The 16,900-nt window shown below is 39.2% G+C and overlaps 2 protein-coding genes across 2 annotated transcripts; one reads left to right on the top strand and one right to left on the bottom strand.

Annotated features, from left to right (window-relative positions):
- The first annotated feature begins 2,774 nt into the window (after positions 1–2,774).
- LOC149379508 (uncharacterized) lies at positions 2,775–4,472 on the top strand. Its single transcript, XM_089602791.1, has 7 exons — positions 2,775–2,933; positions 3,011–3,151; positions 3,297–3,395; positions 3,532–3,608; positions 3,704–3,812; positions 3,908–4,236; positions 4,313–4,472. Exons 1-7 carry the CDS (start codon positions 2,864–2,866, stop codon positions 4,403–4,405), a joined length of 918 nt encoding a protein of 305 aa, XP_089458917.1. The 5' UTR covers positions 2,775–2,863; the 3' UTR covers positions 4,406–4,472.
- A 432-nt stretch (positions 4,473–4,904) lies between these two features.
- On the bottom strand, positions 4,905–7,642 carry LOC149379507 (uncharacterized). The gene is made up of 7 exons (XM_089602790.1): positions 7,313–7,642; positions 6,928–7,165; positions 6,501–6,691; positions 5,925–6,160; positions 5,607–5,850; positions 5,411–5,518; positions 4,905–5,280 (listed from the first exon to the last, which is right to left on the bottom strand). Exons 1-7 carry the CDS (start codon positions 7,520–7,522, stop codon positions 5,152–5,154), a joined length of 1,356 nt encoding a protein of 451 aa, XP_089458916.1. The 5' UTR covers positions 7,523–7,642; the 3' UTR covers positions 4,905–5,151.
- Positions 7,643–16,900: the final 9,258 nt, after the last annotated feature.

Below are 16,900 nucleotides of genomic sequence, written 5' to 3'. Positions count from 1 at the left end.
GTCCCCACCAGCCATCAGCCCTCCCGCCTCTCGCTCCGACGACTCGCGCATCTACAAGGTTCGTTATCTAATTGTTACTTAGTAGTTTAATTAGTTAAGTTGAATTGAAATGTTAAATTTAGTTTAGTTTTAGATTATCGTAATTATTTGAATTGAAATTGAAATTGAAATGTTTATGGGATTTAATTAGTTAACTTAATTGAAATTTTTTAAATTGCACATCGAACACGCTTTGATGTTTCTGGAACGATTTGAGAAACGGTCCAAGCACGCGCGACTTTGAGGGGGCGCACCGGTTGTCTCGAGCATCAATTTTGCTATTGACGCAATTCGTTTCGAAGCTACGGACGTTATCTACATGGAACTTTTCTAGTCTGTCAGCAACAACTTTTCGGCTCCTAAAAATGCCATTTATTGCACTTAATTCGCGTTTAATGTTTTGTGTTAATTATGTGTTTAATTGCGTGTTTAATTTCGGTTGTTGTCTTTTGGTTTTCCCCAACTGTTGGCTTTCTTTTGTTGTGTATTTAAGGCTGCGTTTCAGACTTTGTAATGCAGACTTGATTAAGAAATATTTCCAGAAACCCAATCTTCGTTATCCGTGTTTGGAATCGGATTTATATTTTTAATTAAGAATTTTATTTTCAGAATATTATTTCTAATTTAGAATGTTGTTAATTAATTTTTATTTAATTATAGATGAATTTTGATTTAATTTTCTAATTTCTAATTTTGTGAATTTTTTTTAATTAAAATAACCTAAATAACCTATTCGGTGCGACATGTCGCACCGAATATAATTATTAGGTGCGACAAAGTCACACCCGATATGAAATCACCCGCCAATTTCAAGATTTTGGCACCAAAACAGCTTGGGCATTACGTGCGACATGTCGCACCTGAAAGTGTCGCACCTAAAGATATACGTATTAGGTGTGACATGTCGCACCTAATACTTTTAGCGACGGACTTTTAGGTGCGACTTTTGAGGTATTTGGTGCGACAATCGTCGCACCGGATGACTATATTTGTCCTAGTGTTACTTTCCTCTATTTTCCATGTGCAACACAACCCTCGAGTTGATCCATGTAGATCTCTTCCTTGATATCACCATTTAGGAAAATTTTCACATTCATTTGATGGATTTCAAGATTGCTGGCAATGGTTATAATAAATCTTATAGATATTATTCTCGTCACATGAGAATAAGCTTCAAAATAGTTAGCACCTTCTTTTTGTCAAAAAAAAATCTCTAATTACAAGTCTAGCCTTGTATTTATCGATTGAACCATCCACTTTCATCTTCCTTGTGAAGATCCACCTTGAACTAAGAGTTTTACTTCCAGGTGGAAGGTAAACTAGTTTCAACATGTGGTTATGCATTATAGAGTCAATTTCACTTTTTATGGAATCCTTCCATAAGTGACCATCAACTGAATTTATAGCCTCTTTATATGTCAGAGGTTCGACCTCTAACATATAGGTAAGAAAATCAGACCCAAATTACTTTTCTACCATAGCTTTTACTTCTCCGAGGTTTTTCAGATTCTATCTCATCCTCGGATTTTTCATCAATATTTCGGGGCGTGACGACTTAGATAGTGCAGTTGGCGGGTCGCAAGAAAGCAATTTCGTGGATCGGAGGGTTGGAAAATAGACAAACAGCTAGCCTGGTTGAGGAGACACGTATTTTGTGGTTAGCGATGAAGATAGCGTGGCATATCGACGGCTTTGTACAGAGACAAGCAACTAGAGAAGACACGTTATGTGCCTAGGGAAGAAGGCACATTCGATGTCTAGGTGAAGAGGCACCTTCGGCGTCTAGGGGGAGGACCCACGTTGAGCATCTAGGTGAGGACATGCGCTGGGAAGCTAGGGAACACCCGCTAATATGTGCATTTAGTACATATTTATCGTGTAATTTTAAGCTTGAATCGAAGCTGGAATGGGCTGTATAGGCCGATATCGAGAGTAGGCGATACCCAAATTTCACCGTGTAGGTGCCGGAGAGGTCGTAGTGCCTAATCAACGAATCCGGGGTGGGGTGAAGGCTCAGAGGAATGACTCCACATCCAAGGAGCTGTTGTGATGGGTGAGAATCTCGGATGACGAGGGATCCATTTATCGGTGAAGGCGTTGATGCAAGATTCGTCTTTAACTTGCCATCAGACTCCAATCTTGAGAGCGGCCCCAGAGAAGATAGTGCCAAAGGTAGGAGTCACTGGCCTTCATTCTCACAGAAAGAAAGGTGTCAGAATGGAAATATTTTGCTTTCCATACTTTAGCCGCCAACGAGGTAGGTCTCGTAATCAGCTTCCAATCCCTGATTGGCCAACATGGCCAGGTTGAAGCGCTATGGAGCATATATTAAAAGAACTGATTTTTATATAATATGAAAGTAAAAAGATTTTACTTGATTAGCGATGGCGATGTTGCCTGATTTACGGTAAATATTAAATATTAAATATTCATCACGTGTAATTATGCAATAATAATTAAAAAAGTTACGCAAATAATGTTGACCCTGGTAAAATAATCGTAGACTTAAGCAGCTTATCCTATTTTAACTTATTCATAGACTTTATTTTTATTTACTTAATTAAATTTGTTTCATATTCATAATCTTAGCTTAGGTGTTCTATTTGATTTCTGAAAAATAAATCGAATATGATTTTGCATGTAAACATAAAAAAGTACAATAGACATATTTAATAAAATTAAAAAATAATTGTACGAGGACTATTTTATGAAATTTGTATAATAAGTTTGTCTTCTCTTTCCCTCAAAAATTTTAATTTGACAGAATTTCAATTTTCGCACGGCGTACTTGAAATTTTCGTACAAGAAAGAAAACGCCACAACAATGGACGAAGTTAGGTCAACCTCCGCTTGGGTGGCTAGCTGCTCTTCCCATGTCGTCGTCGACTCTGTGGGTTCGTCTTCGCTTGAACTTGAAAAAAAAAAAAAAAGCTTTTGTCAATACATGAACCGTGCGTTTGTGGGAATGCAGGGATTGAGAGAGTGGTCCAAACAATTGACTCGATTCCGGAAGTCAAATGGGATTTCGAAGGGATTCACTACTTTGATAATGGACCTCTCACTCTTCAATACCTCTTAGTCCTTGATGCTTTGAATTTCTGCTTTTGGCCTGGTAAGCGCTTTGTTTGAATTGGGGAAATTAATTGCTTGAGTTTCCTTTTCTGAGATTTTTTGGGTCTAAATATCAATTTCGGAGGTCATATCTATTATTTGAGGTCTTATATGCAACCGATTTAACTGTATATGGTCTTTGTTAGACGAAGAATTGAATTATGATAATTTGGCCTCGGGACTAAGAGATGTGCTTCTGAAAGACAAGTCAGCTTTCAATGCAGACCGTTTGCAGAAATATACTGGTACTTACATGGCCTTTTAACTCCATCTCTCTCTTTGAAGTTTGAACAAAAGAAGAAATGTGTGACCAAAAGTTGAAAATGGTCTTTTGTTTTTCTTGATCTGATAATGGTCTTTTGTTTTGTTTGCTTATGAAAGGTTCTGAATTACGGGAGATGTTAAAATGGCCGAGGCCTCTTCCTTTGGAGGATGAGCGAGTTCGTTTGCTTCACGAGGTCTGCTTTATCTCGTACACCTTTTCCATGATCTTCCTCTCGTGTTTGCTTTTATAACGAAAGATAAAGCTTTTCATGAATCTGCGCAAAAAAAGGTTGGAGCGGAACTTGAAAAATGCTTCGACGGAAAAGCATCTAATCTCGTTGATTCATGTGGCAAATCAGCCGCCAAGCTCGTCGAGCTTGTTGCTCGACACTTTCCAGGTACAGTCTCTTGAGTGTATTTTTTTTTTCTGTGGTTCACTCAAATGTCTTAAATTGTAGTTTTTTTTTCTTCTTCCCGTGATAATTAATTTTAGGCTTTCGAGACCACTCACTGTACAAAGGACGACAAGTATTTTTATACAAGAGAGCTCAGATATTTGTTGCTGATCTGTGGGGAGCTTTTGAGGGCAAAGGATACGGAGAATTCAACGACATTGGATACATCACTATCATGGCAGACTATATCGTCCCGGCTGTTCTTAAGCATATGGGTGTGCTGAGATACAGTCCAAGCCTCGACGATAAAATCAAAGCCAACGAAGAAATAGGCCCGGGTAGCGAAGAGGAAGTCGAATTGCGAGCTTGCTCGATCCATGCTGTGGAAAAAATGAGGGAGTTGATCGCTTTAGAATCGGGGAAGAAGGTAAGGCTAGTCCGAGCTTGTTCTCTTATCTTCCTCTTTCTTTTTTTTTTAACTCCGATAATGTGTGTGTTTTCAGGTACTCAGTGTGGAGCTAGATCTTTGGCTTTGGTCTTGTGGGATTCAGTTTTCGTCTCTGAATCACCACCGAACGCTTTCCATATATTACTAAGTGCACCACCACAAGGCTCGTGCATATGAATATATATTTAGACTAGAGGGAAGGGTTTTTTTTTTTTTTTTTTTTTTTTTAATTTAGGAGAAGTAGGAGAATAGCTTTAAGAGTTGATCATTAACAGAGATAGGCATAAATCATATGATGGTCTGTATCAATTGTCTTCTGTCTCAGAGGATCATCGTCTTCAATTCTGTCCTTCAACACTCAGCCTCAAATTCTGGGATAACAGACCCAACTTTTATCATGTTGAGTGATAAAGGAACACGGTTCTTTCTTTTTAGGCCAATATAAGACTAGATTAAGAGCTGGGACTTGGATATTGTTTAAACCGAAATGGTCCTTTTGGATTATGCTCCTTGGTAACTAAAACCCATATTTAGAAGGTTTGTACTTTATTAAGCCAGCTTGCAATGGGGATGCATGCATTAGGTGAAACAAAGCTTGTAATTGGATCTTCTAGTTAAAAGCACACCTCTTTATTTATAACTCTCACTTAACATAATTTTTTTTACATATTCTTCATACGAGTTTACACCAATACCCTCACAGTAATGAGATATAATCAAGACTTAATCCAAGTAGCAGAATGGGATCATACCATTGAATATTTAGTTTGCATCTCGGTGAATTATAGATGGGAAATTAAGTTATTACCTCGAACTGATCCATATTTTCTTTGGCTTCCTGAAATCCATAACTTACCATAATGAACATTCGTCAAATTTGCGAGAAGAAAATGTTCAAGGTGGCGAGGAAGAGGAAGGGTTTTCTGTGATTGGCAAATCCCCATCATAAGTGCATTTCATCACATCTGGAGTCTTCACTATCCGTGGTCCCACCGGAACCATGCTGGCTTTAGGCCGAATATCCTGCAATTAATATACGTCCGTCATATTTTTCACTACTATAAAGAACTAGCCCGATAATTTAGATTCGTAGTAGACATACTCGTTTCAAGTTTTAACATAAAACACGAGCGGCGAAGGTGGTACAACAAACCTGGTCAAATATTGAGGTCGGAATGGCGAGCGTTGCAACAGCGTTCGGAGCGTCAACTATTCCCGAAATCCTTCCTTCGCACGGGCAGCACGACAACAGAAGGTACACCTGAGACACTTTCTTTGTTTTTTCAGTTACGTTACACGGCTCGTTATCATTGGAGAAACAGAGTGTGTGCGTTGGCGACGTTAGAGACCTGTTCTTTAGAGTATCCGAACTTGTGGAGGTAGTCGATGGCATTGAGGACGGCACGCTTGTAAGCCACGGTGGCGTCGAGGAAGTGCTGTCTCCCGGCTTCGTCGACGCTGATGCCCTCGAACACCAGCCATTCCGCGAACCGCGGCTCGACCGGCCCGATCTCGAATATCGGGTTCACGCTCAGCCGGCTCGGCCCCATCGGCGTCAGATACTCTCTCATCCCGTCCCTTATGATCTCGCACCTGAAACGCAGCCATAAGAAAGACCGGCGTTTTGACCCACGAAAGAAAGAAGTCGATTTTAATTGATTAATTACTTGAGTTGGAGGAATCCGCTCATCTCGATGGCTCCACAGAAGGAGACTTCGCCGTCGCCTTGGGAGAAATGCATGTCTCCGGTGCTGAGGTTCGCTCCGTCCACAAACACGGGCAAATATATCTTCGACCCTCTGCTGAGGTTCTTTATGTCGCAGTTTCCCCCGTTTTCTCTACCTGGGATCGTTCTCGCCGCCTCTTTCGCTACCCTCTCCCACTCCGGACTCCCCTTTTCTATCTGCAACGCAACATGGTCAATAGGCTGTTGGATATTCGGGTTCGGAATTCTCGGACTTCGAGACCTAGCCATGGTGCACGTAGTCCCGCTATGGACGAAGCACCGTTAAAAAAAAAAAAATTCTCTACTACTTATCTGTTTCTTGTTTGTGCTTTTATTTCATACCGTTATGTTTCTTGTTCTGATACGAAATCCGAGGCAATTTGGGTCATAAACGAACACGTAAATCTGACTATTGATATAAGTAGTAAAAGAACCTGGTTGTAAAACCGGTTTTAAAGCCATGCGAGATAATAAATAGCAAGTGAGAACAGATGACCAAAATCCCCGACAGCTTTACCTTTCCGAGGAAACAACCTTTCTCTGTCGGCAAGCTTGCGAGGGGCCGTTGATGAACGACTTGACATAGTTTGGGAGTCTCGGCTCCGTTCTCAACGAGCTTTCTCTCCCTCTCGTTCCACATATCCAGGAGCTCCTTTGACGGTGCCGTTCCGATTATTCCCGGGTGAGTTAGACCCGGGAACCTTACTCCTAAGATTAGGAAAAACAACGAGCCAATTAATTATCAAATTAAGACTATACAAGAGTGTCAATATATATTAAGATTATTATTATAATATTGTAAGAGTATTTTAGTCGTTAGCTCTTTGATGTATTATTCTTAAGTACTTTATAGTGTAACTCTAAAGTATTCAGTCTCTCCCGAAACCCTCTTTCTCTTTTACAAAGTTATCAAAGAGTAACTTATTGGTTTGGCCAAGGAGTACCGGGTATCTGAGGCGAGTAAGCATAGATTCCCTCGAAATACCAAATGGCCTTTGTAGCGTGAGGGAAATGATCGGTGAGAAACCCGCCTCCATTTTCCCGATCAAACGTGGCCGTGAAACCCCACTCGTGGCCGGTGAGTGGGCCCAAGTCCAGGATTTCTACTGCCAGAAGATCCCCCGGCTTTGCAGGCACGCCGTCCCGGTCCAACACCCTTATCGGTCCGCTCAGATAATGGACCTGTGTATCAGTTATTCTTAACCATAACAACCAGCCTCCGAGGGCGTATTTGATAATATAAATAAATAAATAAAAAAATCATTTGAATATCTGATGATATTAACCATGATCAATATGTAGTAGCAATCGATTATGGGTGATACTTACAGTGGAGAGGTCTGCGAGCTTAACGTCGAGAGCAGAGTCGTTGTCGTTTATGGTACCGCCGGTCCAGTCCACCATCTCTATCCTGAAAAGCTCGCCGGCTTTGACTGTTTCCACCGACGGAATCTCCGGATGCCACCGGTTGTGTAGCGGCGGGTTTTGCTGACATGGCTTCCTCTTCGGGTCCACTGACGCCACCACTCTTGGAGCCATGGGAAATCGAGATTTGCTTCAGTTGAAAAAAATTATGGTCTCTCAGCTCGTTTTCTTATTCAATATTTCAGCAAAGTGGATGAACGTTTTGCAGATAAGTCAAAAGTGTACTGCTCCATTGAGGTTTTTGGGAAGTGGAAGTAATGACGTCAACACTTCGGATTGAGATTTGACATCAGCGACTGTGACAAGTGTAGACTATAAGACCACCCAATTAATTTTTACACCGTTATTCCGATATTACATTATATTTATACGTGCCGTATGTTTTACATTCTGATTTTGAATACAATAAACAAATATGATGCGATTGTAACAGTCTTGTTTATACTGATAATAAAGTAAATTTCATGTCAATTATTGTAGGGAATAGATTAGATGATTTATCCAGACATGTCGTTTGATTTCTCACCTTTCTATCTCAAAATGTCTCAGTGATGTATCTTCAACTAGTTCTTTTTTATGGAAATATATACTATGAAATTAACTTTCTAGTTCTCTCAATTCGACGCAACGAGACAGCGTCACAGAAATTGATAATAAAAACATGATTACAAATACTAAATACATTTCTATGGAGAAATTTTATTTTGTAGACTTTAAAATTAGAAAAATATTAAGATTAGACTTTTTAGTTGAAAAATATTCAAAATTGAACTTCTTACTCAAATTCGAAAAAAATACCTTTTTAGCCAATTTAACCTCTAATAATTTCCGATAAATTTCATTTGAATTCATAAAAAATTAGATGAGTTACGAGAATTTGGGCTAATTTTACACAAAAAAAAATCTTTAAACGTCACTCTATAATAAAGCGGCATTAAATCTTTGTAAAATATAAAATATAGAGTTATAATTGACGTCATTTTCTTAAACAGTGACTTAAAATAGTCAATTCTGAATAAAAATTCAATACAAACAACAACTACAAATTTTATTTTTCCAAATAAAAAATCTATAAACATCTACATTCATTTTTTTAAACATTTTTAAATAAATATTATAAGTTTTAAATTATTAATTTCATGAAAATAATAAAGAGACACATTTTTATTAAAAAAAAGTATAAATCTACTATTTTTAATTGACTATTTAAGTAGAACATGAGCAATAGTAGTAAAAAATTTATTTCACTAACATTTTTTTATTTATTAACATTACATTTATAACTTTTTGTCAATTTTGCTTATACATTATGGATTTAAGAGCAACTTAAATGCAAAATATGTTTAGGGAGAATGAGCATATTAGCCCAAACAGCCCACCAATATTAGTAAAATAGCTCAAGTTTGAATAAATTAAGGGAATAGCCCAATTAATAATTGACTACCCAAATTACCCTCGCACTAAATTTACCCAACCCTAAACCTAAACTCGTCTAGTCCTTGTCCTCATCCATTTCACAGCCACCACTACGACCACCACCGTCGATAGCACCGCGTGGATCACCAGCGTCCCCGTCGGAAGCACCTTCGCCAGGTTCGCCGTCATCGACAGCGCCGCCGACATCGCCGACGCCGGTGGTGCCGCCGGTAACGGTTTCTCTTCAGCCAGCTCTGCCTCGTCCTTTGCTGGTGTTGCTGCTCTTGTTCTCATGCTCATCGCTTGTTGAGCCATCTTTCTTTTGTTTTGCTCTTTGGGTACGGATCTCGACGGCGACGATGGCTCGGATTGACTCGAAAATCGGCGGGGGGAGAGGAATCGGCGGCGGAGAGGAAATCGACGGCCATGGAGGAGATTGAGGAGAGGCATTTTGTAAATTCGTGAATCGGTTAATTTAATTAACCTACTGGAGTGAGTTAGGTTAATTCGTGAATGATTTGATATTCACAAAAAATTTACAAAAATCATAACTTAAGTCAATTGATATTCAAAGCATTCAATTAATTAACCTAATTCCGAATTCAATCATTTAGTAAATTAACTTTACTCACAAAAAATCAGAATCTAAACTAATATTTCAACCAATAAGTTAATTAATTAACCCAACTCACTCCAGTAGGTTAATTAAATTAACCAATTCGCGAATTTGCCAAGGACATTATGGTCTGAGCCGAAAATATGAGCTATTTGCTTAATAAAATGAAACTTGGGCTATTCCCCCAATAAGAATGACAAATTTGGCTAGTTACAACAAATTTCACATATGTTTATCTAGAATACATTCCTTTAGAAAAAAAATCTCTCTTCATTTACACACACTATATTTTTTTTATTAATATTGTCTTGCTCCTCTCTTATTATTTTCTCTTCGGGTCCACTGACGCCACCACTCTTGGAGCCATGGGAAATCGAGGTTTGCTTCAGTTGAAAAAAATTATGGTCTCTCAGCTCGTTTTCTTATTCAATATTTCAGCAAAGTGGATGAACGTTTTGCAGATAAGTCAAAAGTGTACTGCTCCATTGAGGTTTTTGGGAAGTGGAAGTAATGACGTCAACACTTCGGATTGAGATTTGACATCAGCGACTGTGACAAGTGTAGACTATAAGACCACCCAATTAATTTTTACACCGTTATTCCGATATTACATTATATTTATACGTGCCGTATGTTTTACATTCTGATTTTGAATACAATAAACAAATATGATGCGATTGTAACAGTCTTGTTTATACTGATAATAAAGTAAATTTCATGTCAATTATTGTAGGGAATAGATTAGATGATTTATCCAGACATGTCGTTGATTTCTCACTGTTGAGAATCGAGATCGAACACACACACAAGAAAGGACGGCCAAACACACTTTGGGATTGGAGATTTGAGCGATAAAGAAAAAACACAAGGGATTTACCGTGCTTCACAGTAAAACACTGCTACGTGCACGTTGAGCTCCGGTGAGGAACTCGCAGACCGAAATCGGGGTTACTACTCAAACTTTCAAGGTTTCGTTACAGAGATACAAACCAGACCGAAAGAAATACAACCAGACAAATCACAGTAGCCAAGAACAGAGGAGTTCTCAACCAAACCACTCACAAACTCACAGACTACAATCTGGTACCCAATTTCTCTCTCAGAAGCTCTCGATCTGAAAACCCTAGAAAAGAAGAAGACTAAACAGAATGACTCTCACGCTTCTCGATCCAGGCTTCTCGTCCTTTTATTAGGTCTCCAAGTATCGCACCTTTTGATCCTGACCATCCATCATCACGCATCCAAAGGCTCCAATTCAGTGGCATGAAACGATATAGCGAGCAACTCACTAAAGGCTGCTACTAGCTGTCGTTTCTCACCTTACTGAAACAGAACGACAACACTTGATGATGGGCCGGGCTAAAGATGTATTCGGGCTTCACAACTCTACATTCTCCACCTTGAAGTCTGAATGCATACCGCCTCGAAAACAGCCGCATATGTCACCTCACCGTCATAGCTCACTCACCTTCTGTTCAACCAATGAACAGTAAGTTCAAGCAATGCTTGAACTTTGTGTTCGTGACCACCTTTGTTCCCAAATCTGCCGGATTGTCTTCAGTAGGTACCTTCTTCACGTCAAGCACGCCTTCAGCAATTCTATCCCTCACGAAATGATACCGGACGTCCACATGCTTTGTCCTTTCGTGATACACTGGATTTTTGCTTAGATGGATTGCGCTTTGACTGTCCGAGAAGACTGTAGCCTTTCCCTCCAGCAGCTTTGCGTCTTTCAACATTCCTTGAAGCCAAATGGCTTCCTTTACCGCATCCGCCAATGCTACATACTCAGCCTCTGTAGTTGATTGCGCCACCAGGGGTTGAAGCTGGGATTTCCAGCTAATGCAATTACCTCCTAAAGTGAAGTAATACCCGGTTGTTGACTTCCTTACATCCCTGTCACCTGCAAAATCAGAATCTACATACCCAACCAGATCAAGTGAGTCATACCTGTGTTTGTAAACCAAACCAACATCAGTAGTACAATTAATATAACTCAGAACCCATTGCAGAGCTTTCCAATGCTCGTGACCCGGGTTAGACATGTATCTGCTCAACAAGGATATAGCATAAGCCAAATCTGGCCGAGTGCTAATCATTGAGTACATCACCGACCCGATCACACTAGAGTAGGGCACATTCTCCATCTTGGATATTTCTGACAGGGTGGTAGGGCACTGATGCTTGCCCAACAAGAAATGTCCAGCCAAAGGAACCTGTACGGGCTTGTGGTTCCTGTGGCCAAACTTGTCTATCAGCTTCTTCAAATAAGTAGATTGTTGTATTTTAAGCTCCATCTTGTTCCTGCATCTATCAACAACTATTCCCAGAATTTTCTTAACATTACCCAAGTCTTTCATGTCAAACTCTGAACTAAGTTTGGCTTTGAGCTCTTTTATTTTTGACTTGGAACTGCTAACTAACAACATGTCATCAACATATAAGAGTAAGTAAACAGGACAATCATCACAAGAGTAATAAAAACAGGCATCATAATTACTTCTGTGAAAACCAATGCTAAGAACAAAACCGTCAAATCTTTTATACCATTGACGAGGAGATTGTTTTAACCCATACAAGGATTTCTGGAGATGGCAGACCCAATCTGAGTGATTCTGGTCAATGAATCCCTCAGGTTGGGCCATGTAAAGTGTCTCATCAAGGTCACCATGTAAGAAAGCCGTTTTAACATCCATTTGCTCCACCTCAAGATCAGAGTGGGCAGCAATGGACAAGATGATCCTGATAGTCTTGTATTTCACAACTGGTGAGAAGATTTCATTGAAATCAACTCCCTCTCGCTGAGTGAAACCCTTAGCGACCAACCTAGCCTTGTACCTCGGGGATTCTAAAGGGGTGAGACCTTCTTTCAACTTAAACAACCATCTACACTCAATGATCTTCCTATCTTTGGGTTTTGGGACTAATCTCCAAGTTTGGTTAACCTTAAGGGATTGCATCTCTTCCTTCATGGCTTCTACCCATTTAGACTTGTCTTTTGATCTCACAGCATCTATATAACTTCCCGGTTCCACCACTTGGACCTCCTGGGCAGCTACTAAGGCTGTGAACACTAAATCAACAAAAGAATATCTAGATGGGGGTCTTATCTCTCTCCTATCCCGGTCCCTAGCTAGCTGGTAGTTTCCCAACTGTTCCTGATCAGTCCTTTCTAGTTGGTCCACCTGAACATGTTCATCCTCACCATCTTGAATCCCTATAGGGTCGGCATGTTCAGGTGTAGGGTCAGGGTCAGGCTCTAGGGGTTCTGGGGTAAGCTCCACCTCAAAGTTGGTACCACTAGAGCTACTAGGTTGATTTAGAAGGGAATGTTGAAGGTTTCCTGAAGATCTACAAGGGAACACACTTTCATTAAAGATCACATCCCGGCTCACTATGATCTTAATGCCTCTAGCTCCTAATTCCCACAACCTATAACCTTTGGTTCCACTAGGGTACCCTAGGAACACACACTTGCTTGATCTAGGGTCTAACTTACCTTCCCTGGTATGGGCATAAGCAACACAACCAAACACTCTAAGATGACTAAGGTTAGGGGTTCTACCTGACCAAACCTCTAAGGGGCTTTTGAAACTGATGGCACTAGAGGGGCTTAGGTTTATGAGGTAACAGGCAGTAGCTAGGGCCTCACCCCAAAAGGGTTTAGACAAACCAGAGGTGAATAAGAGACACCTTACCTTTTCTAGGATCGTGCGGTTCATGCGTTCTGCAACCCCATTCTGTTGGGGTGTGAGCCGTACAGTTCCGTGCCTCAAGATCCCTTTGCTGCCACAATACTCATCGAACAAATAGTTACAAAACTCTAAGCCATTGTCAGTTATGAGGCTTTTGACTTTCTGATCAGATTGGTTCTCAACCAAAATCTGCCAGTTTTTGAAGTTCTCAAAAGCCTCATCCTTAGTTTTCAAGAGAAAGGTCCAAACCATTCTACTAAAATCATCCACAATAGACAAAAAATATCTATAACCTCCATGAGTGGTGATCTTATCAGGACCCCACAGATCAGCATGTGTATATTCTAGAACATGTTTAGACAAGTGAGTGCCTTTAGAGAATTTCAGGCGGTGTTGCTTTCCTAGTATGCATGTTTCACAAAAACTAATATTGGTAAAATTTTTCCTTACCAAAACTACCTTGTTTGCCGAGGATTTCCAGACCCTTCTGACTCAAGTGACCGAGTCTGAGGTGCCATTTGTCCTGATCTGCAATGTTAGTAGTAACCAGCGAAACAGGGGAAGAGAAACAACAGTAGGAACCACATAGAATATACAAGCCATTGTGTTTCCTACCAGTAAGGAACACCTTACCATCCTTACTTACTGTGAGTACGCCTTTCTCTGCAAGGCTTCTATAGCCAAGGTCGTCTAGTGTGCCCAGAGATATGAGATTCCTCTTGAGATCTGGTATCAGGCGCACATTGGTGAGAATAACATTCTTGTCATTCTCTAGCTTGAATGTAATGCTGCCTATTCCCGATACCCTGCAAGAATCGTTATTACCCATATACACAGATTCATTTTGTACAAGTTTCAGATCAGTGAACCAGTCAGAATAAGGACACATATGAAAAGTACACCCAGAATCAAGAATCCACTCTTTCGAGCGAATATGATCAGACACATTTAGAACATCAAAGACTTTCTCAGTGGTAGTGGTGGTTGCCACATTTGTCTCGCTGTTCTCGCTCTTTTGCTTGTTCAGCCACTTGTAACAGTCCTTCTTTACATGGCCAGTCTTTTTGCAGTAGAAACATTTACGCCCCTCTGTCTTGCCATTGTTGGAATTTTTTCCTTTCTTCTTGCCTTTGTTTGTGTTCGCAGAAGAGACATTGTCAGTTTTCTCTTTCACAAACAGATTTGACCCAGCACTCCTCTTCTTGAGTTCAATCTCACGAGTCTTGAGACCTGAAATGACCAAATCTAGAGAGGGCACAGTACCAGTATATTGTAGGGAGTCTTTAACGACAGAAAAAGATTCAGGCAAAGAATTTAGAAGAATGACTGCAAGGCTGGTATCATCAAGGGCTTGTTTAGTCCCTTTCAACAACTGGTTCATTTTTAGAAATTCATCCAGGTTTTCCTCAATAGGCTTAGATGGGTCCATTTTGTAATTAAAGATCGCTCCCTTAAGAAAAGCAAGATTTGGAACAGACTGAACAGAGTAAATAGACAAGAGCTTTTCCCAAACCTGCAGTGCATTTTCAGCACCATCGATTTTGCGGAGAATGGCATCGGAGAGGTTGAGTACTAGGAGGTTGTACGCCTCCTCCATGATTTCTTCCTTCCGCTTCAGGGCCTCTTCGCTCCATTTCTTCTCATCTGGTTCGAGAGCAAGAAGAACTTTGTTGTGGGAGAGAAGGGCTCGAATTCGCTTGCTCCAACTGGTGAAATCGCCCTTTCCGTCGAACAAGGAAAGCTCTACCTTGAGCGAACTCATTCTTGCGAGTTTTGCAAGAACACACCACCGATGACGAAAAGTGTTTTCAAGACCGATAGAGATTTCTGGACCCTCACCAAGAAAACCCTCAAGAAACACAGGATTTTTTTACCAAACCCTAAAACTCAAAGATTGGGGGTTTTTGTAAACGGGAACGGAAAGACAGTGTTGTGTTTAACCTAATGCTCTGATACCACTGTTGAGAATCGAGATCGAACACACACACAAGAAAGGACGGCCAAACACACTTTGGGATCGGAGATTTGAGCGATAAAGAAAAAACACAAGGGATTTACCGTGCTTCACAGTAAAACACTGCTACGTGCACGTTGAGCTCCGGTGAGGAACTCGCAGACCGAAATCGGGGTTACTACTCAAACTTTCAAGGTTTCGTTACAGAGATACAAACCAGACCGAAAGAAATACAACCAGACAAATCACAGTAGCCAAGAACATAGGAGTTCTCAACCAAACCACTCACAAACTCACAGACTACAATCTGGTAACCAATTTCTCTCTCAGAAGCTCTCGATCTGAAAACCCTAGAAAAGAAGAAGACTAAACAGAATGACTCTCACGCTTCTCGATCCAGGCTTCTCGTCCTTTTATTAGGTCTCCAAGTATCGCACCTTTTGATCCTGACCATCCATCATCACGCATCCAAAGGCTCCAATTCAGTGGCATGAAACGACATAGCGAGCAACTCACTAAAGGCTGCTACTAGCTGTCGTTTCTCACCTTACTGAAACAGAACGACAACACTTGATGATGGGCCGGGCTAAAGATGTATTCGGGCTTCACAACTCTACACTCACATTTCTATCTCAAAATGTCTCAGTGATGTATCTTCAACTAGTTCTTTTTTATGGAAATATATACTATGAAATTAACTTTCTAGTTCTCTCGACTCGACGCAACGAGACAGCGTCACAGAAATTGATAATAAAAACATGATTACAAATACTAAATACATTTCTATGGAGAAATTTTATTTTGTAGACTTTAAAATTAGAAAAATATTAAGATTAGACTTTTTAGTTGAAAAATATTCAAAATTGAACTTCTTACTCAAATTCGAAAAAAATACCTTTTTAGCCAATTTAACCTCTAATAATTTCCGATAAATTTCATTTGAATTCATAAAAAATTAGATGAGTTACGAGAATTTGGGCTAATTTTACAAAAAAAAAAAACTTTAAACGTCACTCTATAATAAAGCGGCATTAAATCTTTGTAAAATATAAAATATAGAGTTATAATTGACGTCATTTTCTTAAACAGTGACTTAAAATAGTCAATTCGGAATAAAAATTCAATACAAACAACAACTACAAATTTTATTTTTCCAAATAAAAAATCTATAAACATCTACATTCATTTTTTTAAAACATTTTTAAATAAATATTATAGGTTTTAAATTATTAATTTCATGAAAATAATAAAGAGACACATTTTTATTAAAAAAAAGTATAAATCTACTATTTTAATTGACTATTTAAGTAGAACATGAGCAATAGTAGTAAAAAATTTATTTCACTAACATTTTTTTTGTTTATTAACATTACATTTATAACTTTTTGTCAATTTTGCTTATACATTATGGATTTAAGAGCAACTTAAATGCAAAATATGTTTAGGGAGAATGAGCATACTAGCCCAATCAGTCCACCAATATTAGTAGAATAGCCCAAGTTTGAATAAATTAAGGGAATATCCCAATTAATAATTGACTACCCAAATTACCCTCGCACTAAATTTACCCAACCCTAAACCTAAACTCGGAATAAAAATTCAATACAAACAACAACTACAAATTTTATTTTTCCAAATAAAAAATCTATAAACATCTACATTCATTTTTTTAAAACATTTTAAAATAAATATTATAGGTTTTAAATTATTAATTTCATGAAAATAATAAAGAGACACATTTTTATTAAAAAAAAGTATAAATCTACTATTTTAATTGACTATTTAAGTAGAACATGAGCAATAGTAGTAAA

Source organism: Urtica dioica, chromosome 12, assembly GCF_054948205.1.
Source record: "Urtica dioica subsp. dioica isolate 48M chromosome 12, U.dioica_male_clone48M_v1_H2, whole genome shotgun sequence".
NCBI classification, from domain to species: Eukaryota; Viridiplantae; Streptophyta; class Magnoliopsida; order Rosales; family Urticaceae; genus Urtica; species Urtica dioica.
The sequence above is the reverse complement of the archived record's forward strand: the minus strand, read 5'-3'. Positions and strand labels throughout refer to the sequence as shown.